The sequence below is a fragment of the Patella vulgata genome, chromosome 3 (genome assembly GCF_932274485.2).
Source record: "Patella vulgata chromosome 3, xgPatVulg1.2, whole genome shotgun sequence".
Taxonomy (NCBI): Eukaryota; Metazoa; Mollusca; class Gastropoda; family Patellidae; genus Patella; species Patella vulgata.
Genome location: NC_065881.2, coordinates 14,312,781 through 14,337,707, shown reverse-complemented (window position 1 = coordinate 14,337,707; position 24,927 = coordinate 14,312,781). Strand labels below are relative to the sequence as shown.

The 24,927-nt window shown below is 37.1% G+C and overlaps 1 protein-coding gene across 1 annotated transcript; it reads left to right on the top strand.

The window, feature by feature from the left end:
* Window positions 1-281: 281 nt before the first annotated feature.
* LOC126816156 (uncharacterized) lies at window positions 282-16,142 on the top strand. Its single transcript, XM_050542389.2, has 14 exons — window positions 282-310; window positions 1,305-1,458; window positions 2,700-2,880; window positions 4,386-4,481; window positions 5,808-6,077; window positions 7,702-7,829; window positions 8,045-8,289; window positions 9,412-9,550; window positions 10,293-10,533; window positions 11,533-11,653; window positions 11,876-12,029; window positions 12,332-12,444; window positions 13,145-13,352; window positions 13,796-16,142. Exons 1-14 carry the CDS (start codon window positions 283-285, stop codon window positions 14,325-14,327), a joined length of 2,610 nt encoding a protein of 869 aa, XP_050398346.1. The 5' UTR covers window position 282; the 3' UTR covers window positions 14,328-16,142.
* The last annotated feature ends 8,785 nt before the right edge of the window (window positions 16,143-24,927 follow it).

The window sequence follows — 24,927 nt, the reverse complement described above, 5'->3', positions numbered from 1 at the left end:
TTTTACCCAACCATTCTCTGGAACTGATCATTAGTGATTCTGAGTGTAAACCGGATGTAGCCATGAATGCTTTTATCAAATTTATAACTCAGATGACCAAACCACTAGCGGGGATACTAGGTTGGTATTAAGTTTATAACTCAGATGACCAAACCACTAGCGGGGATACTAGGTTGGTATTAAGTTTATAACTCAGATGACTAAACCACTAGGTTCAGATGACTAAACCACTAGGTTCAGATGACTGAACCATTGTAGGTTGGTATTAAATTTATAACTCAGATGACCAAACCACTAGCGGGGATACTAGGTTGGTATTAAGTTTATAACTCAGATGACCAAACCACTAGCAGGGATACTAGGTTGGTATTAAGTTTATAACTCAGATGACTAAACCACTAGGTTCAGATGACTAAACCACTAGGTTCAGATGACTGAACCATTGTAGGTTGGTATTAAATTTATAACTCAGATGACTGAACCGACTGGGTTACTAGGTTGGTATTAAATTTATTTATAACTTTGATGACCAAACCACTAGCTGGGATACTAGGTTGTTATTAAATTTATGACTCAGATGACCAAACCACTAGCTGGGATAATAGGTTGTTATTAAATTTATGAATCAGATGACCAAACCACTAGCTGGGATATCAGGTTGGTATTAAGTTTATAACCAAACCACTAGTTGGGATAATAACTTGGTAAAGAAATTTATAACTCAAATGACTGAACCAACTGGGACACTAGGTTGGTATTAAATTTATAACTCCAATGACTGAACCAACTGGGATACTAGGTTGGTATTAAATTTGGTATTAAAGATGACTAAACCAGTTAGGGATTCTAGGTTGGTATTAAATTTGGTATTAAAGATGACTAAACCAGTTAGGGATTCTAGGTTGGTATTAAATTTGGTATTAAAGATGACTAAACCAGTTAGGGATTCTAGGTTGGTATTAAATTTATAACACAGGAAACAAACACACCCAATGTTAATACTTGGGACCAATGAATGAAATGATTATGCATGTCTGTTTATGTTGGAACTTTTAATCTTTAAGTGGCATTTAGCGATTGGAAAACACATTAATAGAACACAATTTTTATGGGAAACAATCACTGGAAACCAGTGATTGTTTCCCATAAAAATTGTGTTCTATTATTGGAACTTTTAAGCGTGAAATTTGTGTCCATCAAGCAAAAAAAGATAATGGGTACACAGAAATGCATCTTGTAGGTGGATTGATGGTCACCCATTACATGCACCATTTTCCAATATGACACTTTGTAATTCTTTTCAGGCCCAGCTTGTTCTGATGCAGCCGAACCAATAGCAGCATTATCCAAACATTTTAATGTTGTTGTCGTTAGTTATGAAGCCGAGGCAGATTCCTTGTCTAATCGTTTTAAATATCCGTATTTCTTCCGAACTATACCACAAGTTAATCATCACAGGTAATTTCTTTTAATCAGGAATGGATTAAGATCTCGAAATGTCAATCTGATTAATATACAGATGTATATTTCATTTCGTTTTTATACTTTCGATGGTCTACACTACATGAAGATCTGACAAGTTAGTGGAGTTCACGTCAGGGGTCAAACGAGCGGCTTTAGACCCTATGACGTCAGACATTGATTAATCAATCGCCGTTGATGTTTCTAGTGGTTTACCCACAGTTCCATGCATAAAAAGGCCAAGAACTCGCTGTAACAGACCATTTCATTGGCTAATTAAAGTAGAACGCCTATAACATAACAACTCTTCCAGATCCTAGTGTCGTACAGACAAGTAAAACAAAATAAAATAGGATCTGTGTTTTAATCAGATTGTCAAAATGTATTCTAATACAATGTTTTGGGGGAGCCACGGTGTTTCAGTGAGTAAAATGTTGGCTCGCTAATTTGGAGGTTCCATGTTCGATCCTTGTGTTGACCGGGAAAGTTCATTGGGATTTTTCGGCATGGTTCCCCCCTTGTCAGGGGTGTAGGACGAAGTCCTGGCAAGCGACAGCTTATGGTCATTCGTTTGGGACAAATAAAACTAGGTCCTGTGTACACATTGGTGTGTACGTAAAAGAACCCTTGCAGGTGGAAGTAGACTGTAGCACACTGTATGATGTATGCCCGGCTTCATTAGCCCAGTCGGTGCAGAACAATGTTTGGTAAATACTCCCCTCTTTAATGTGACAAGGAGTAGGGTCGCCTGTCCCACCTCGTGTGTTTTCTCAGGGTCCTCCGGTTTCCTCCCACTGCTAAAGACCCCTATCGAAATGACCTAGTTTGTGTCAACTGAACGTTAACCTATTCCCCCCCTCCCCCCAGTCAACCTCTCTATCTCTTTCGTTAGCCTGGTAATTGGTGCACAGATTAAATCTAATTTCATTACATGTAGTTTTGAAAACAAGTCCAATTGTACTAGGGACCAGGAACTGACCATGTTATTGGATGAATTTCAAAAATCTTAAAGAAGAATCATGCAAATTTTCATGTCGATTGGACTTGAATTGACGGAACCTTAGGCTTTTTTTAAGAGCGTCACCCAAACAAGAAGAACAAGAAGAACAAGATGAGTAGTGGTTAGCAACCAGTCTCTGGTAAAAAAAAAAACCTGTAGATAGGTATAGATTGTGTATTGAATGGTTAATTGAGTTTTTGATATGAAAATTAAATAAGATAATTTTTCTGTTATCAAGGTATGTCTACGAGAAGTTTTTTAAATCTATGGAATGGTACCATGTCGGTGCTCTGGCAGAAGTGGGTCAAGAGTTGCCTGGTTACCATGTACAACTTCAGCAACATCTACATCGTAAAGGAATATCTGTCTCAGTTAAACGTAAAATAGCCCGTGATACTCACGAAATCGATCTCTCGCAGGTACTACTTTCTAAATTCAACATTCATTTAAGTGTTCAAATTGAGCTCAATTTCAAACTGAATTAAAGTGACATGAAATTTCACACCAAATGAACTCAATTTCAAATATCGCATCAATTTAATTAATTTTGAAATTTCACATCAATTTAACTCAATTTCAAATTTCACATCAATTTAACTCAATTTCAAATTTCACAGCAATTTAAATCAATTTCTAATTCCACGTCAATTTAACTCAATTTCAAATTTCACATCAAATGAATCAATTTCAAATTTCACTTCCAGTGAACCAAATTTCAAACACCACATCAAATGAACTCAATTTCAAATTTCAGATCACTTTAACTAAGTTTGAAATTTCAGATCAATTTAACTTAATTTAAAATTTCACATCAATTTAACTTAATTTAAAATTTCACATTAATTGAACTCAAATTGACAATTTCACATCAAATGTACTCAATTTGAATATTAAGAGATTTATTGAATTAGGTGACTGGGATACATAATGTAAGATTGGGATACATTATGTAAGATTTAGATAAAGAACTGACCGTTCTTGCTATAATAGTTCCAAAATAGATGTTACAAAATGAATACATTGATAACTTCATTCCAATTACTTTATTCTGGGTGAAGTTATCACTGATTGAAGTTTGGTCAAATTGTAGCATTTAATATCATATCAACGGTACTTGACTAAGTCACGATTATTTATCTTATTCTTAAACTCTTAAATGGCTGCAGTGTTATAATCTTAAAATCAGAGCCATCTAATGGACAGAGAGTTAATTATGGACTTGTTGTTCTAAATAATAATTCATATAACATTTGAAGCCAGAAAAAAATACCTGTAAACGGCAGATTTAGCTCTTACATAATACATCTTCGTAAATAAACTTTTTACTTCATTATGTCACACTGGTAAGCTGATACCGTTAGGCCTTTTAGTAATGACAATTTTTGTCATTAAATCATATAAGTGGACAGTATTCTAAACTAATGTTTAGTATGTATAGAAAGTGGTTAGAAGGTGTGTAACTAGCTGTACAAGATGTCACTACTGGTGTGAAAACGTGATATTTATAACACCCATCACTATTGAATACACAAACCTAACCAATATTAGTGTATATCATTCAATAGTCACAGTTTTAACACCTTAGTGACAAAACACTTACTTAATGACTACTGTCTGATTACTAGCAATTTTAATGAACTAATAAACAATATATAAACTGACGACTTTGATCTATTGGTGTCGTATGTTTTCATTTATAACAGTTATTTGTTGCTTAGTCAACGGTATCCATGTTACAGTGTCAGATAGAGAGAATGTTTTAATCTACTTAATATCTAAGCCATCCGATGAACTAGAGTGTTGATTATTATTCTCTCATGTTAATAAATGTTTTAATGATAATTTATATAACATTTGAATTTGAAGTGAGAAAAAAGATCGGTCATAGGCACATTTATAATATTTTTTTATTTCATACTGTCAGATATTTGCTGATTTACGATCTCAGAATGTTCGTATAATTATTGCTGATTTCTTCGTGGCTGCTGCTAGAGCCATAATGTGTGAAGCTTTTAAACAGGTTAGTCAAAGTTCTTTAGTAATTTTCAGCGTGGTTCCCTATTTCAGTGGTGCAGGTAACAGTGTCTAGTTATTTGGATGGGACAAAAACCTGTGGTCCTTTATATAAAGAGTTATTTTCCAACTTTTCGGGTTAGTTGGCAATAAATGAGTTCAATAATCCCCTCCACTCAGTTCAAATCGAATTTTGGGTGGTTGGGTGATCAAGTGGTTTAACATGTGCACTTTAGTTCTAAAGGTCTGTCACTGACTCTGTGGTTTCAATCCCAAGCTTGAATGTGACAAGGAGTAGGGTCGCCTGTTTGATTTACATTTCTCATCAAGTAAACTTTCCTCACTTTTTAACATTGTATACATTGTATATTTTGAGGGACCTTGATCCCCACTTTTTAACATTGCAAACATTGTATATTTTGAGGGACCTTGGTCTCCTCATGCTGTGGAACCCATGGTGGTTCACTGAGAAAGACGCTGGCTCAATGGCCTGGAGGTCGCGGTTTCGGCCAAGAAAGTTCATCAGGATTTTCCGCTGTGGTTTCCCCTTGTCAGTGGTGCAGGATGGAGGGCCTGCTAAGGACAGGTGTCTAGTCATATTGATGATACGAAAAACCGAGGTCCTGTGTACACATTGGTGTGCACATAAAAGATCCCTTAAGAGTTGGAATTTGATATAAGAGTAGGTCGTAGCGCCACTGTCCGAGCAAAATTTCCGTCTCCATTAGCCCAGTCGGAGCAGAACAGTAGGACGTTAAACCTCATTTCATTTCATTTCATTTCTCCTCGCGCTGACTTATATACTTAATCTGAATTATGCCAACAGGTTTAAATATCATATATATGTATTGTACGTTAAAATTGTAATTAACAACAACATTTATTTATTGTTTTGTTTGTTTAGGTTTGTGTTTTTGTTTGTTTTGGGTTTTTTTTTTGGGGGGGGGGGGGGTGATGTCCAACTGGTTAGCACTTGCGCGCTGTATCATAAGGTCTGTCATTGAGTCAACTGGCATGGTTTCGATTCCCCGTTTGTACATGACAAGGAGTAGGGTCACCTGTCCAACTTCGTGGGTTTTCACCGGGTCCTCCAGTTTCCTCCCACTGCTAAAGACCCCTACACGCAAGCAAATTATTAAGATAAAATTGACCTAGTTTGTGTCGAGTGGACGTTAAACCCCATTTCTCTCTCTCTTGTTTTGTTTTGTTTGTGACAATGGAAAAAAAGTAAATCGTGAATGATCTGCTTTTTAAGGATAACCAATACAATGTACACTGGTTTATTTCAAATTGTTTGCGGCTGTATCAAATGTTACTGTTGGTTTATTTACAGAAAATGACAGCACACGAAGGTTTTATATGGTTTTTACCGTCCTGGTATACCACGGACTGGTGGGACGTAGATTTCTACAACAGTCCCCCAAATCCTGGTGACTTCCGACCACAAGAATCAGTCCCTTGTACTACAGCCGAACTTCTTTACGCCATAGACGGACATTTTATCTTGACGAAGGCGTTCACAGATTTAGATTCGACTCTGGTTGCAGGCGGTATCACGGTGAAGCAGTATAAAGATCAATACGCTGTCCGAGTGGGATCAGCGGTAAGTATATCATTTATTTTCCTCCGCCTTTCGAAAATCACAGGGTACCATTAAAATGGGTCTGTCATTCCGTCTGTCTACCATTCTGTCAACCAGTCTGTCTGTCCGTCACACTTTTTTAGACACAATAACTCTCCATTTAATTGAGCTAGAACGTTCGAACATATGGGGTTTTCTCCAAGCCCCGAGTTCACAAAGCATTCTCATTCTTCAGTTAAGAATTTACTCAACTTTCAATCACTGTTGATGAGATATACCTCTGATTCGTAGTCTGTCACCGTTTGTAGGGTGGCCCATGTACTCTACAGAAATAAAGTCCACCGCTGATAGTTCGAGACTACCACTGAAGCGTACACATTCGCCGTGCCGAGACCAACTTTCTGACAGTATGATACTATAAATAGCCATGGCACGTGCAATTCTCTACAAATCTATCAACTATTACAGCCGTAAAAAATTTATTGTTGACGATTTTGAATAGCAGTGAAATAAAGCTTCTTGGTTATTACAGCAGATTTAGAAATTACGTTCGTTTCATTTTTTAAATCGCTTTATCATTAACTGTACCGTTAAGAGCGGCATCTTTTGGTTTAGTACAAATAATATCTCTGAATCACTCTGGTTAGACAGGAACATGATACTAGCAGTAGTTTCATTTTACTTTTACAAGGTTCTTAAAACGATTGTTGAGCTACCTAACGTGCTTATTTCTAAATTCAATTTCTTGTTCTAGCTTTCTGTTATGTTTCGTAAAAAAGTAGTCTTGATTATCCCGACCTGTCAATCAGACGTAGAATGGTCGATAGACTGGTTAAGCGAGACTAATTTCAAAACAAGGGCACGTAACCTATCTTTTACTCAAAAGTGTCTGGATGTTATGGACGACAATTGGAACCAGTTTTCAGTCTATTATTTATAGATGATTAATGGTCATAGCTTATTAAGTACAACATGATCGTTTATTTAGTGACTATAATTGTGTGAAACTGATTTGAGGCTTGGCATATATATAAATATTGTGGCGTAATTGTCGAGATATATGGAGATATATGGAGATATTTATTTATGGTGGGTCACCCTACCGTTTGTCAGCCTTTATCGTACATGTATCATGTATGTCATGAATTGTAGTCTGTAGATAAGCGGTAATCTGTTTGTCAGATGTTTGATATTATTATAATATACTTTCTCATTGATGACTATGTTGTTGATGTTTGTTCAGCTAAAACCCTACACAGTTTATTTCAATAAGATTTTGTTGAAATTTTTTGGTTTTATCAAATCAATAAGATTATGATTGGACCAGTATTTTTACTAACTGCCGGTACTGTTAAATTTTGAAACTATCGGAGACACTGTAACACTGAATGACATTGTGAGAAAGATATTTTTTTAAATTGAATTGACCATGATAATTATTTGACCATTATATTATAATTATTTTATTTGACCATGATAACTATTTGAATTGACCATGTTAATTATTTAAAATTTGAATTGACCATGTTAATTATTTTAATTGACCATGATAATTATTTGACCATTATAATTATTTTATTTGACCATGATAATTATTTTAATTGACCATGATAATTACTTGAATTGACCATGTTAATTATTTAAGGATGTTGAAGAAAGTGAGTTTGCTAGTTTTGTATACGATGGTGTTTGGGTGTTTGCTCATGCTCTCGATAAACTTCTTCACCGCCATCCTGGTGTCGAGACTCGGCTTCACGAAGGGAAAATAACTAAGTAAGTTTATATGATTTTATTATGCTGTTGTCCTGTCCGTGGATCTGAACTCTAGAGGCCACAATTTTTGACAAAATCTTTTTTGAAGTTTATCAATGACATGTCTGCAGCCATTACTTTCATTTTGTTATAATTTCATTTTGTTATATACAATTTCATTTTGTTATAATTTCATTAATTTCAATTTGCTATAACGTCATTTTGTTTTATTTCAGAGCATACATGGATGCTTTAAATGAGACAAGTTTTCAGGGCGTGTCAGGTTACATACGATTTGACGGTAGCGATAGGATGGGCAACGTTGATGTCATACAATTCTTCCATAATGAAACCATTCTCATTGGTCAATATCAACCAATGGCAAATGATGCGGAAGGAAGTCTACGTATATTCCACAAGAGAATAAGATGGCTGACACCGTCTGGAATGAGGCCAACAGACGGCCACGATAGTAAGTCAGGTCATTTTCATTCTACATCTTATTTTGTTTGTGTATAAAGATGGGAACTGAAATTGAATTCTGGGTAAATTGATGAATCACTCCATTTAGCATGTAAGGTGAGAGAGAGAGATAGAGAAATGGGGTTTAACGTCCACTCGACCAAAACTAGGTCATTTCGGGACTAACACATGGTTCAATTTTATTTCAATAATTCGCTTGCACGTAGGGGTCTTTAGCAGTGTGAGGAAACCGAAGGACCCAGAGAAAACCCACGAGGTTGGACAGACGACCCTACTCGTCACGTACAACCGAGGGAATCGAAACCCTGCCAGTTGACTAAATGACAGACTGTATGAAACAGCGTGCACGTGCTAACCATTTGGCCATCATCCCCCCAGCACGTAAAGTCATATGGTCGATCATAGAGTCCAAGGGATGTATGTATCATTGCCTGGCAACCTGTATTTTGATCAAAATCAAATTAATTTAACCATGATTACAACAGGCCCGGGACTGAAATTCAAAATAAGAATAGGCCATAGTCCCACTGCCCGGGCAAGATTTCCCTCATAGCACATTGCATGGTATATGGTTGACTTCATTATCCCGGTTGGTGCAGAACAGTAGGACATTGAAAAACCCATTTCATTTCATTTTATTCACATAAAAAAAAATAAATGTTTCAAGTAATTAATGAGTGTAATTTATTTATTTGATAATAAAGACAGGTTGATCTTCAGCTTAAAGATACATTATGGGAGATTCGATAAAGAGCTGGCAGTTCTCACTATAATAGTTAAAAGCTAATAATGTAAAGGAAATTTGCTGAAAGTTTCAGTCAAATTGATATACTCTGAACCGAGATTTTAGTGATTGAATTTTGGGCCTAGCCTTGATTATCATTAATAAAGTCGGTACAATAAAAAACAAAATCTTGATTATCCATCGCAGGCTAGCGATGCCATCGAGAGTTGATTATGGTCTGGATAAGTTAATTAATGTCTAATTAATAATTTAGATAACTTTTCAGGCCTAAAATAAGACCTGCAATTGGCAGATTTAACTCTTGCATAATGTATGTTTAACTGTTGACTTGTTATTAGATTGTATGGATAAAGGCTATTTTCTTGTTATTTTTAGATCATGAACATTGTGCTATCGAGTCGTTTCGTAAGTTTCTGGGTGTATCGTGTAGTATGGCTGTTATTGTTGGTAATGTCTTTGGATTCGCTGCGTTTATTGTGGTCAGTGTTTTGTGTCTGGTTTTGATTAAATGCAGGTAATTAAATTATTCATATACAGAAATACTTTATTAGACATATTAGACATATCTACATGTTTTCCGGCGTGGTTTCTCCTTGTCAGTGATGCAGGATGGAGGGCCTGACAAGGACAGCTGTCTAGTCGTTTGGATGGGACGAAAAAACCGAGGTCCCATGTACACATTGGAGTGCACGTAAAAGATCCCTTGGCAGTTGGAATTTGATATAAAAGTAGGCCATAGCGCCGTTGCCTGGGCAAAATTTCCCTCATAGCACTCTGTAAGGCGTATATACCTGTCTTCATTAGCCCAGGTTAGGAGCAGAACAGTAGGACGTTAAACCCCATTTCATTTATCTACATGTTTCATTGAAACCGATGTTTTGAGCCACAGAACGAGTTACCAAGATCCTGTCTACATCAAGAAAAAAGGTTATCTGGATTTTCCTGCGTGGATCCCCCTGGTCAGTTGTGCAGGACGGAGGGCCTGACAAGGAGCAATGTGTAGTCATTTTGATGGGACAAAAAACGAGGTACCGTATACACATGTGCATAACCAGCGTGGTATCCCATTATAAGTCTTGGATGACTGAGGGGCGGACAAAGATTTGGTCCAGGCATTCGGATATAACTAAAATACAAGACCCTGTTGACAGTTAGAATTTGAAATAAGAGTAGGCAGAACAGCATTCTCAGCATCATTATCCCAGTCAGTGCAGAACACGTTAATTTTTTAAGTCGTATTTTTTTATTATTTTCAGGTACGATTCCAAGGTGAGAAAAACTCACAACAGAATGAAGGAGCTGGGGTTATTTTCTACAGATTTTGCCCAGTGTTTAAGTCTAGATGGTTGGGAAGTGCCGCGTGAATGTGTCGTGTTGAATCGGACATTAGGTGAAGGTGCGTTCGGTACTGTTTTTGGTGGTGAAGCCTATTTATCTCATGAATGGGTGGCGGTCGCAGTTAAAACATTAAAAAAAGGTTCCACCATGGAGGAAAAGGTAGTTATTATTATTGTATCTCGATGATCCAATCAAATTTTATGGTGCGAAAGGCAGTGGTAGTGCAGTGGAAGCTTCGATTGGCCCCCTGGATCTATTCACTTAATCTGATATATCTGTTTGTTTTTTAAGATGCCTGTGTATATTGTATGTTGTGTGTATCGTGTCTTGTGTATAGGTTTATCTTGTGTAATTGTTTGTGTTTAGGGTGGGGGGTGGATGGCCAAATGGTTAATGTGTGTGCGTTGTATCATAAGGTCTGTCATTGAGTCAATTGGGGGTGGTTTCAATTCCCCGGTTGTACATGACAAGGAGTAGAGTCGCTTTTTTAACCTCGTGGGTTTTCTCTGGGACCTCCAGTTTCTACCCACTACTAAAGACCCCTACGCACAAGCAAATTATTCAAATAAAATTGCACTATATGTTAGTCCCAAAATGACCTAGTTTGTGTCGAGTGGATGTTAAACCCCCTCTCTCTCATTTGTTTTTGCAGATACCAGTGTATATTGTGTCTTGTACGTAGGTTTGTCTTGTGTAATTGTTTGTGTGTGGTGTGATCCTCCTGCAATTACTATGTACTTAAACAAATACTTTACTTCTTTAATGTTTGGGGGGTTGGATGGCTGAATGGTTAGCGTGCGCGCGCTGTATCATAAAGTCTGTCATTGAGTCGACTGGCGTGGTTTCGAATCCCCGGTTGTACGTGACAAGGAGTAGGGTCGCCTGTCCAACCTCGTGGGTTTTCTCCGGGTCCTCCGGTTTCCTCCCACTGCTAAAGACCCCTACGCGCAAGCGAATTATTGAAATAAAATTAAACCATATGTTAGTCCCGAAATGACCTAGTTTGTGTCGAGTGGACGTTAAACCCCATTTCTCTCTCTCTCTCTCTTTAATGTTTTTCAGTGTTTATAGAGATCTGCCTGTTCTCCAATCCAGTTTCTGTGAATAAATAATGTTTTGAAAAATATCGTCATCATCAATCTCCAATATTTATTTCAGTTAAATTTTTTGAGTGAAGCAGAAGTCATGAAACGTTTTAAACATGATAATATCGTGGAATTATTGGGCGTATGTACACGTGGTGAACCTGTTTACTGTATCATGGAGTTCATGCTACATGGTAGGTGTTTTGATCTTTCTATGGCTAAATTTATTTATTAAGGCCACCTCAATTTTTGTCGAAATATGTCTGGAGTGGACGTTAATCTCTCTCTCTCTCTCTCTCTCTCTCTCTCTCTCTCTCCCTCTTTCTCCCCCTCTCTATCTCTCTCCCCATTCCTATCCTCTGTCCCCCTCTCTCATTTGTTCTCTCTGATCGTGATGTATATTTAAATGTCTACAGGTGATCTAAAGACATATCTATTATCCAGAAGAAATATTGTTGATAATAAAGAAATCCGTGAAGCTGAAGATATCAATGCCTCAAGTTTAACACAGATGGCTCGGGATATAGCTGCTGGTTTGAATTACTTACATGAATTAAAATATGTACACCGGTAAGTAAAAAGTACTGATTAAGAGTCATTCTGTGCATTGTACATTTTAATTGGTGTGTTACAGTCCTTTTGATCTTGTCGTTGTCATGTATGGTTTCAGTTATGTTGTTGTATTTTGTCTTGTATCTGTATTTTTGTATTAGCTTGATATTGAGAAAATACTCTTCGAAACGTCGCCTTAAAATACACTAGTAGCTCTTTTCCATAAGTATTTATTTTTTCCCATTAGTCCTGTCTTATCCTTCATAGATTAAAGTGGACATTGAACTGATTGTTATAGTTGATTTATGTTTTTTTTACAGAGATTTAGCGTGTAGAAATTGTTTAGTACATGCTGATAAAACGGTGAAATTGGCCGATTTTGGTATGACTAGAAAGATGCACGAATCAGATTATTATAGATTCAGTAGAAAAGGTGAGACTGCTCCTCTCAAACTCTTTGGCTGGCCGAATGTTAGAAGGCATGTACTGTAGATCATAAGGTCTGTCATTGAGTCGGACTTCTTCTGTCGTACTTGGGGGGGAGGGGTCCAGATGGTTTAAGGCATGCGCTTTAGATTATAAAGGTCTGACATCGAATCAAGTCTGTTACAGACACCTTAGTTCCAGACATGTACCCAGTACACATTACATTTGGAAGTTGCGGTGGATCAGTGAGTAAGGCGATTGTTCGCTAACCACGAGGAATGGGTTCTGCTCCCGCTGTTGGCGGAGAAACATCTCTTGGATTACGTGACAATGAGTAAGGTTGCCTGTCCAACCCCATGGGTTTTCTCAAAGGGTCCTTCGGTTTCCTCCCAATATCATATATTATCAAAACCAGCTGGGGTCAATAAGTTCACTGCATCTAAATAATAGTTCTTATTTTATACGATATACAATTTTATGAAAGTTATTGAACACTTTGTTACATTACAACAATTTATTCTGGCATCTTTAGACTTATTGCAGCTCAGATACATATCTCATCCATGGTAGCCATTGACCTATCACTGTGCTGAAAAGTTTTTCACTTTTTTCTGTCGTTTATTTTATAGGCATGTTACCGGTTCGATGGATGGCACCCGAAAGTGTGCTGGGAAGTTTTTAATTTTTTTCTGTTGTTTATTTTATAGGCATGTTACCGGTTCGGTGGATGGCACCCGAAAGTTTGTGGGACGGGCTTTTTACGTCCAAGTCTGATGTGTGGAGCTATGGGATATTAATCTATGAGATTGTGACGTTTGGAAGTTTTCCGTACCAAGGAATGTCCAATAATCAAGTATTGGAATATGTGAAATCAGGAAATAAACTTTCCATGCCAAATGGTTGTTCAGAACCAGTGTAAGTTAATAAAACCATAGCCCAGAATGAAATGAAATGGGACCTACTCTTAAATGTCAAGATTCTTTTATATGTACGGCAATGTGTAAACAGTACCTTGGGTTTTCGTCCGATCCAGGGGGGTTGTATGGACGAATGGTTAGCACGTGCGCGCTGTATCATAAGGTTGTCATTGAGTCAACTGGCGTGGTTTTGATTCCCCGGTTGTACATGACAAGGAGTAGGGTCGCCTGTCCAACCTTGTGGGTTTTCTCCGGGTCCTCCGGTTTCATCCCACTGCTAAAGACCCCTACGCGCATGCAAATTATTGAAATGAAATTGAGCAATGTGTTAGTCCCTAAATGACCTATTTGTGTCGAGTGGTTGTTAAACCCCATTTCTCTCTCACTCTCTCTCTCTCTCACCAACCAACAAAGGCATAATTATATAATATTTGATTTCAGGTACAATTTTATCAACTGGTGTTTATCATTTGATATGAAAGTTCGACCGGACATGCGACAGATCCTCGAATTCCTGGAAAAATATCCAGACCTCTTAATGTCGTGCATCGATCTTCCAATGACCAGCGTTGTCATGGAGGATACAGACTCGTTAGAAATGGCGATACCATCAGTGCAAAATACCGTCAACTTACAAACATCCCCGATCGCGTACCTCCAGCGACGATCAGCCGGCTCGCAGGAAAAGTTAACGGCATCGCGAAAATCCTCCAGTATAACTCTGCCAGGAACTAAAACAATTGCAAAGTCACAGTCCCGAGTTGTGTTAATGCCAAATGAACAGACGCGACGAAACAGTATTAATGCGCCGCTTGTTTTGCCAAAGGAGTTGTATGTGAATTACGACATGCGCAGAAGTAGTTCTTATCAGAAACAATTAATGACGCTAGCAGCCGGTGACAAAACTGACGCGACAAGTGATTATTTTAGCGACAATTCCAAAGAAATTTGTCAAACCGTGACGTCACTTTGAAAGAGATTTCAAGAAGATATTTCGATACAGTAGTAGTTGCTGTGATACTTTGTGAAAAACTACTTTAAGATATAGCTACTGTGAATTAACAGGAAAAAATGGCGTAATTATTTATAGATTGTGAGATATGGAGATTATTCGAAACTGTGAAAATGGCCCGACAAACATTTCTGTAACAAAAGTAAAAAAAAGGGTTGGGGTGCCGAAATTTAGATTTGCGTTGATTCCATGATGTAGGAATAAGGTTTTTGAATGTGTGATACAGTGCAATTCAACATGGTGCCAGAAGAAAGGGTAAATGTGACCGGTGCCAGCAAAATCAGTCATTTGATCACTTCACCAAAATTGAGTTCTATATAACTGTAGGCTTTAAAAAAATTGCAATAAAAATTGCCATTCAGACTTTGATTGCAAATTTATTTGACGTGAAATAGACGTCTAATTTCGATTGTTTTAGGGAGAATCTTGATCATTTATGATTCAACATCCTTTATTAAAATCAACTTTTGAGGCATTTAGAGTTCAAATAATTAAAAATGTTTTAGAATTCTGAAAGAAAACATTTCAAACTATGGAGAAACTTGAGCTCATTTTGTTATGGAAAAAAACTTGAGAGTTTATTTGTTATGGAATAAACTGGCTTTATTTGTTATGGAAAAACTGGCTTTATTTGTTATGGAAAAACTGGCTTTTTTTGATATGCAAAACACAGCAGTTTATTTTACATGGCGTTTATTTTGTATGAAGAAACTTGAGTCCATTTTGTTATGGAAAAACTTGTGTTGATTTGTTATGGAAAAACTTGTGTTTATTTATTATGGAAAAACATGTGTTTATTTGTTATGGAAAAGCGTGTGTTCTTTTGTTTTGGAAAAAACAGTCTTATTTTTTATGAAGAAACATGTGTTTATTTTGTATGGTAATAAGAGCAGATTATTTGTATGGAATAACAATAGTTGGCATAATCTAAAGTTACAAATGGCTGTGAAGTTTTATTACAATTTTTGAATAAATGGCATTCAAAGATTATAGGTGATAATTTATTGTTTTCAAATTTTAATATATTATATACAAATTGTGCATGACCTGTTGGCTGTTTAAGACGTCAAACATACATTATGACAGATTAGATAAAGAGCTGGCAGTTCTTCCTATAATACTAAAAGCTAAAAACTAGATAATGTAAAGGCAATTTGCCCAAAATTTCAGCCAGATTGATCCACTATGAACCGAGAATTAAACGATTGAAATTTCGGCCTAGCCTCGATCATCATTACTAAAGTCAGTACGATAAAAAACATAGTCTCGATTATCCATTCCATGATTAAATCATGAATGAAAGTTGTGCAGCAAATAGGATCATATCCAGTAAATATTGCAGGCTAGTGATGACATCGAGACTTGATTATGGTCTTGTTTTGTTAATAAATGTCTAATTAATAATTTAGATAACATTTCAGGCCTAAAGAAACCCCTGCAATATGCAGATTTAGCTCTTGCATAATGTATGTTTAATAAATTGTTTTCTTGTTCATATTGTTAATACCTGTTATATTTGACTACATATATTATATGACATTTTCTGACATATCTTTGTATAGGTGGGGATGGTTGGCAGAATTGTCACATGCACTTTAGATCATAAGGTCTATCATTGAGTCAAGGAGTAGGGTCGCCTGTGCAACCTCATGGATTTTCTCCGGGTCCTCCGGTTTCCTCCCACTGCTAACACTACAACTAGGTCATTTCGGGACTAACATATGGTTTAATTTTATTTCAATAATTCGCTTGCGCGTAGGGGTCTTTAGCAGTGTGGGGGGGGGGGGGAACCGTAGTACCCGGAGAAAACCCATGAGGTTGGACAGGCGACCCTACTCCTTGTATTGTACAACTAGGGATTCGAAACCACGCCAGTTGACTCAATGACAGGCCTTATGATACAGCACGCAAATGCTAACCATTCGGCCATCCACCCCCCCCCCCCCTGTTTTAATTGAGTTTCTCTATTTAATGTTTAGTTTCAAACCATTGTTGGAAAACTGTTCAAATCTGTTGAGAATCAGAGAAAACCCAACACTCATTATCTAATCTAGACAGACCATTTAAACTAAAACATTTGAAACTAAACATTAAATTTGTTGTGTTAAGACCTGTACCTTCAAGCGAATTATTGAAATAAAATTGAACCATATGTTAGTCCTGAAATGACCTACTGTCACATGGACCTTAAACCCCATTTCTCATTCTTCCTTTAGTGTTTGGTACATGTAAATATTTACTACTCCAATTCTCTGGAAGTTGTATAGTTCAAACAGGTTTATCCCTGGACAGTTTCGGGGCTCTATGGAACACCAGTGATATAGTTCAAACCGGTTTATCCCTGGACAGTTTCAGGGCTCTATGGAACACCAGTGATATAGTTCAAACCGGTTTATCCCAGGACAGGCCTGGGACTCTATGGAACACTAGTTTTATATTTCAAACTGGTTAATCCAGGACAGGCCTGGGGCTCTATGGAATACTAGTTTTATATTTCAAACGGGTTTATCCCTGAATAGATACAGTTCAAATCGGTTTATCCCTGGACAGGCCTGGGGCTCTAAGGAACACTAGATGTAGTTCAAACCATATTTTCCCTGGACAGTCCTGGGGCTCTACAGAAAGTGGTTATATAGTTCAAACCGGTTTATCTCCTGGACAGGCCTGGGGCTCTAAGGAAACTGGTTATATAGTTCATGCCAGATTTTCCCTCTAAGGAACACTAGATATAGTTCATCAAACCAGATTTTCCCTGGACAGTAATGGGGCTCTAAGGAATACTAGTTATAGTGCTAATGGCTTAAGACAAATTGTGTTTATGACATTTTATGACATTAGGACATTCTATATTTGTCCCTGGGTAATGACAATATTAATGATTTATGTATTTAATTTTTGTATGTAAAATAACTGAGTAAATTGTTGTGCTGTAAACCTGCTTGTATTAGTTTGAAGATATGTTATGAAAGGCCAATCCAATTTGATTATTAGTTGTTCAGTTTCTTGATCAATAAATAACACCCTCAGTTCTTGGGTTTGATGTTTCGATAAAATTTAAAAACTGAAATATTTGCAGTTAAAAGCTTTTGAGAAGAGCAACTAAGAACTTTTTGTATAATTACTAATTAATGTTTTTCTTGAAGAAATTGGACACTAAAATTTTTAATAAGTAGGTGTTTCTGAAGAACAGAAAGGCTAGATCTAATTATTAAAGCCACCTGCTGATTTCATCAAGGTCGCTTAGATGTAAATAGGGTTAGGGGCAGGGTGCATGATTGTTGACGAGATTGTGGGTTAGGGCTAGGTCCAGGGTTAGGGTTAGTGCTATCCCTGTTTACATCTCATGACCTTTGACCAAATCTGCAGGTGGCCTTATGAAATAGATCTAACCGAACAGAAAAGCAAATTGGTGTGGCCTTAATTAGGAGTATAAATGTTTTGTTAAAGTAAATGAACAAGGTACGATAGATGTTGTTTGAATGAGATTTATAATAAGGCTGTATTTATTTATCATCCACATTGATATTGTAGTAATTAAAATACATATTTGACGTCATCCTTTGATACTGGCGAACGATTATTTATAATCAATAAAATAATTGGATTTTCGTGACGATTTCATGTTTGTATTTTAAGCTGTTTAATGGTCTGGAGTAAGACATTCCTTAATATGACACCCTCGTTCAGTATCAATATGTGAGCTGCTCCCACAAAACCAGGCTCTTGGTCCCACAAAACCAGGGTCTTGGTCCCACAAAACCAGGCTCTTGGTCCCACAAAATCAGGCTCTTGGTCTCTCAAAACCAGACTCTTGGTCTCACAAAACCAGGCTCTTGGTCCCACAAAACCAGGCTCTTGGTCTCACAAAACCAGGCTCTTGGTCATTTTTATAAAAATAGAGCTGGCAGCATATTTGAATAGTCCACGGCCTAAGCTTTCCAAAAATGCAATTCTTTTTAAATTTGTCGTATCATCTGGAGTTTTCGGCTCATTCACAGCAACAAGAAGGCATACAGTTTATGCTTTTGTGCCCGTAGTACAAAATGAAGTTGTGTGACAAGCGCCTGGTTTTGTGGTGACCGGGTCACATATATTACTCAATGTCTCGTTCTCAACCATTAAACCACATGTAATTAAATATCATCCATATAGGTATATATTGTATCCCTAGTAATGAAAGAGTTAAGACTTTTTAGTGATGGAATTACCAGTATTTAAAATTTAAATGTTAATAATGGAACTATTGAAATCGTTATAATATGAAATATTTAATGGAATTATTGAAATATTTATGATATGAAATATTTGCATGTTTATATAAACTTTAATGGCATTTCACAATTGAACATAATATAACACAGAAATATTTTAATCTTTTAAGATGAAATATTGAAATATTCAAAGATGAAATATTCAAAGATGAAATATTCAAAGATGAAATATTGAAATGTTTAAAAGATGACATATCAAATGTTCAAAGATGAAATATTGAAATGGTTAAAGATGAAATATTGAAATGTTTAAAAGAGGAAATATTGAAATATTCAAAGATGAAATATTGAAATGTTTAAAAGATGAAATATTGAAATATTTATAAGATGAAATATTGAAATATTTATAAGATGAAATATTTAAATGTTTAAAAAAAGATGAAATATTGAAATGTTTATTTAATCAGTTATTAATATGTTTGTAAGATGTTGTTATATAAGAAATGTTAAAATGTTTGAAAGATATTGATGTATTAGAAATGTTTTAATGTTTGTAAGATGTTATTATATTATAAATGTTTTAATGTTTATAAGATGTTGTTATATAAGAAATGTTTGAAGGATATTGATATATTAAGAAATGTTTGTAATGTTTGTAAGATGTTATTATATAAGAAATGTTTGTAATGTTTATAGAATGCTATGTTATGATATTTGTTATTGTTACTTTATTTATTATCTGTTTATATATATATATGTATATCAAAAATATTATTAGCAAAATGTTGACACTTTTACAACCAGTCAATCTGATTAAAACACAGATCCTATTTCGTTTCGTTTTAATAGTTCAAAATTTGGTTTTACTTGTCTTTACTACACTAGAATCTGGAAGAGTTGTTATCATTGACGTGTTCTGAATGGTGTGAGGGCTTAGCCAATGAAAGGGTCTGTTACGGTGAGCTTTAGGCATGTTTTGCACGGAACTGTGGGTAATCTACTAGTAACATCAATGCTGTTTGGTTAATCAAATGTCTGACGTCATAGGGTCAAAAGCCGCTAGTACGACCTCTGACGCGACCTATTGTTACAACCTGTCAGATCTTCATGTAGTGTAGGCCATTGAAAGTATAAAAAAACGAAACGAAATATAGATTTGTATTTTAATCAGATTTTACAACCAGTAAAACTATGATGTGCCTTGGGATTATATTCAGGGTATTTGTGTGATCGACCCGTGTACATATTGGCGTGCACGTAAAAGATCCCTTGGCAGTTGGAATTCGATATAAGAGTAGGCCGTTGCGCCGCTGCCCGGGCAAAATTTCTCTCATTGCACACTGTATGGCGTACGCCCATCTTCATTAACCCAGTTTAGGAGCAGAACAGTAGGACGTTAAACCCCATTTCATTTCATTTCTTGTGTGATCGAATGGCTTAACGTGCATGCTTTAGATCAGTGGTTCTCAACCTTTTTTTACTAACAGCACACCTTGAAACACATGAAAGAATAGCGGCACACCTGGCTAAATATACATGAAAAATATTTGAATTTTACAAAATAAAAACATGGCAAGTCAGATGGCATACAACCGTAGACACAGACTAGTCATAGACACAGAGAATGGCTCAAACTAAATATAGACAAACACATCTATGAACTTAGTGTTTCGAATTTCATCATTCAAATAGCTGGCTTCTTTAGTGAGAATCACTTCTTTAGATCGTAAGATCTGTCATTAAGTTAAGTGGTATGGTTTGGATTCCCTGCTTGTACATCACAAGGAGTAGAGTCGCCTGTCCAACATCATGAAATAAAATTGAACCATATTTAAATTGTTTAAGTGCCATTTAGTAACTGGATGAGGATAACACATTAATGTTTTCTTTGTTCCATAATTTATATATTTTCATAGTACTTCTCCATCTTCATTAGCCCAGTTGGAGCAGAACAGTATGACATTAAACCTCATTTCATTTCATTTCATTTTATTGTACTACGATTGTTATTCTTTGCTTGATAAAGACAGAACTCTCGTCGAAACGTCACCGAAAATAAATCTTTCAAGTAACTTGTATTCCATATAACTGTGTCATGTGCTATTCCAATATTTACTTGTATAATCGCTTTGTCTCTTGCTACTTGCCTTCTCCTCATTAAACTGCAGTAGTACTAGCCACTGGATGATCAAGACCAAACACTATATCATCTGTTTAAAGATACATTATGGGAGATTAGATATTTAAGAGCAGGCAGTTCTCACTATAATAGTTAAAAATTAGATAATGTAAAGGGAATTTGCTGAAAATTTCAGTCAAATTGATCCACTCTGAAACAAGATTTTAGCGATTGAATTTTCAGCCTAACCTCGATCATCATTACTAAAGTCGGTAGATAAAAAACATATAGTCTCGATTATCCATTTAATGATTAAATTATGAATAGAAGTCAAACAATAAACATCGCAGGCTAGCGATGCCATCGAGAGTTGATTATGGTCTGGATAAGTTAATTAATGTCTAATTAATAATTTAGATAACATTTCAGGCCTAAAGAAAGCCCTGCAATAGGCAGATCTAGCTCTTCCATAATGTATGTTTAAAGAATAAGACACACTTTTCACTGGGTCTCCAAATAAAAAATATTTTTTGTTAAAGGTATTAATGAGTGAGGTTTCCCCCAGGTTCTCCAGTCTCTTTTCATTTTCTCCCTCTCCATTCTTCTCTCCCCCCCCCATCTCTCTCCCCTCCCCCCCCCCCCCCCCCCGCCCTACCAAGTGTGGCTTATGTAGTGGTTTATGGGGTGTAAGGTGAAGATGTTATGCCCACTGAGTGCAGCTAGTGTATTATTGTGTAATTATATATTATTAAATGTGTTGTGATATATATTGTTATAAATAAATACTGTGTATTTATATTGTTAAAATAATAAAAATACTATATTTAAATACCACAATAGTGTTATTTTGTTTTGGATTCTTTGAAGTTTTGCTTGTTCCATCCAAATGTCTAGACAATCACCGAGCCACCGTGGGAGCCACCGTGGCTTGGTGACTAGGATGTTGGCTTGCTAACCTAGAAGTCCGGTGTTTGATCCCTGCCTTAGCCGAGAAAGTTCATAAGGATTTTCCGACGTGGTTCGCCGTTGTCAGTGGTGTAGGACAGAGGGACGAAAAACCATGCTCCCATGTACATATTGTTGTGCACATAAAAGCACCCTTGACTGTTGGAATTTGAAATAGGAGTAGGGCGTAGCGCCGCTTTATAGGCAAAATTTCCCTCATAGCACACTGCATGGTGTATGCCCGTCTTTATTAGCCCACAACACTAGGATCTGGAAGAGTTGTATATTACCCGTGTTCTGGTTGGAGTGAGAGATTAGCCAATGAAATGGTGTGTTACGGCGAGTTCTTGGCGTGCGATGCACGGAACTGTGTGTTAACTACTAGAAAGGTAAACTCTGATTGATTAATCAATGTCTGGCTTCATAGGGTCAAAAACTGCTTGTATGACACCTGACGCGACATTCCAGTACAACTGGTCAGTTCTTCATGTAGTGTAGGCCATTGAAAGTATAAAAAAAAAAAAAACGAGATCTGTATTTTAATCAGATTGAATTCTCTCCCTTTCCAATAAAAAAAACATGACAGATTCAAAACAACCGAAGTCTTTTTCGTTGCTCCGCTCGGTCAGTAACTAGAAGGACCCAGGTTCCATTCTAGAGAGGTCGAGAAAGTTTGGGTTACCCTTTGTCAGTCTAGTTGATGATTAAGTCATAAAGAGAGAAATGAAATGAAATGGGGTTTAACGTCCTACTGTTCTGCTCCTAAACTGGGCTAATGAAGACAGGCATACGCCATACAGTGTGCTATGAGGGAAATTTTGCCCGAGCAGCGGCACTACGGCCTACTCTTATATTGAATTCCAACTGCCAAGGGATCTTTTACGTGCACGCCAATGAGTACACGGGACCTCGGTTTTTCGTCCCATCCGAACGACTAGACAGCTGCCCTTGTCAGGCCTTCCGTCCTGCATCACTGACAAGGGGAAACCACGCCGGAAAATCTGGATGAACTTTCTCGGCCAATGCAGGGATCGAACACCCGACCTCCAGGCTAGCGAGCCAGCGTCTTACCCACTTAGCCACGTGATCCCCCTCATAAAGAGAGAGAGAAATGGGGTTTAACATCCACTCGGGACTAACATATGGTTCAATTTCATTTCAATAATTTGCTTTGCGCGTAGTGGTCTTTTAGCTAGGTTGGACAGGCGACACTACTCCTTGTCACGTTCAAGCGGGGAATCGAAACCATCCCATTTGACTCAATGACAGACCTAGTGATTTCACGCGCACTTGTTAAACCACTAGACCATCTAACCCCCTGATTAAGTCATAAAACTGCTGTTCCGTGTATATAAGTACCACTGTACCAGATCTAGGGAGGGGTGGTGGGGGGAGGAATCTAGGGGTGAAAGTGGAAACAAAATGTCCCGTGTACAAGTTTCATTGGATGACCGAGTGATTTTATCTCCTGGCTGTTGCATTCGATAGAGCCACAAATCACAACGAAAGCTTCTGAATTGACTCAGAGTTCCTAACGTGGTCATCTTTTGGCTAAATGTTTCTCATATATGGTTGAAGTTTGAAACTTATCTTCTAATCCTAAAGGACATTTTATTCAACCCCTCCCCCATTGACTTATCCTGGACCCCCCCTCCTCTCCCAACAAGGTTAATACAGCCCTGACCATAGGCAGCCCTAAAAGTTTAAAATCAAAATAGATCATTTCAGGACTAACATATGGTTCAATTTTACTTCATTAATTTCCTTGCGCATTGGGGGTCTTTAGCAATGGGAGAAAACTGGAAGACCTGGACATGCGACCATTGTCATGTACAAGTGGGGAATCAAAACCACACGTCTTGACTCGATGACAGACCTTATGATGCGACGCGCGCGCATTAAACCTATTGATTGTGAAATAGTTAGTCTGTCTCATTTTTCATTGTATGTTTGGACCTGCCATGATTCATTCATTCATTACATTAGCAAAGTTGCTGCAAAAGAAATGAAATGAAAGGGGGTTTAACATCCTACTGTTCTGCTTCGACTGAGCTAATGAAGATGAGCATGCCATACAGTGTGTTATGCGAGACATTTTGTCTGGACAGCGGCACTACAGCCTACTCTTAAATTGAATTCCATCTGCCAAGGGATCTTTTATGTGCATGCATATGCCCGTCTTCATTAGCCCAGCATAGGAGCAGAACAGTAGGAAGTTAAACCCCATTTCATTTCATTTCATTTCATTTGTCAGGCCCTCTATACTGTGTACCACTGACAAGGGGAAACCACTCCAGAAAATCCTGATGAACTTTCTCAGCCAACACTGCTACAAATGAATAGGAAATTAAGCATACATTATGCAAGACCTAAATCTGCAAATTTAATGTGGGTCTTTCTTTAGGCCGGAAATGTTATCTAAATTATTAATTAGACATTAATTAACTTATCCAGACCATAATGACATCGCTAGCCTGCGATATTTACTGGATTAGAACCCGGTCTGCTGTTTCTGATTTAATAAAAAAACTGGATAATTGAGACTATGTTTATTATCTCCCGACTTTAGTAATGATGATCAAGGCTAGGCCCAAAATTCAATCGCTAAATTCTCGGTTCAAGGTGGATCAAATTTGACTGAAATTTTCAAAAAATTCCCTTTACATTATCTAGGTTTTAACTATTATAGTAAGAACTGCCAGCTCTTTATCTAATCTCCCATAATGTATGGGGATCATGTGGCTAAGTGGGTAAGACGCTAGCTCGCTAGTCTGGAGGTCGGGTGTTCGATCCCTGCATTGGCCGAGAAAGTTCATCCAGATTTTCCGGCATGGTTCTCCCTTGTCAGTGATGCAGGACGGAGGGGATGACAAGGAAAGCTGTCTAGTCGTTCGGATGGGACGAAAAACCGAGGTCCCGTGTACACATTGGCGTGCACGTAAAAGATCCCTTGGCAGTTGGAATTCGATATAAGAGTAGGCCGTAGTGCCGCTGTCCGGGCAAAATTTCCCTCATAGCACACTGTATGGCGTATGCCCGTCTTCATTAGCCCAGGTTAGGAGCAGAACAGTAGGACGTTAAACTCCACTTCATTTCATTTCCCATAATGTATCTTTAGATTTATGTACCTAATTCAACATCATTTCATTTCATTTAATATTGAGTAAATTAGTCTTGACTGGCAGGAACTGGTTTATTGTTGTTTTCTAAATAAAATTATCTTTTAATTAACCGTTATCTAACCTAATTAGGATATATCAAGAAACACAATTCTATTCTTATCAGA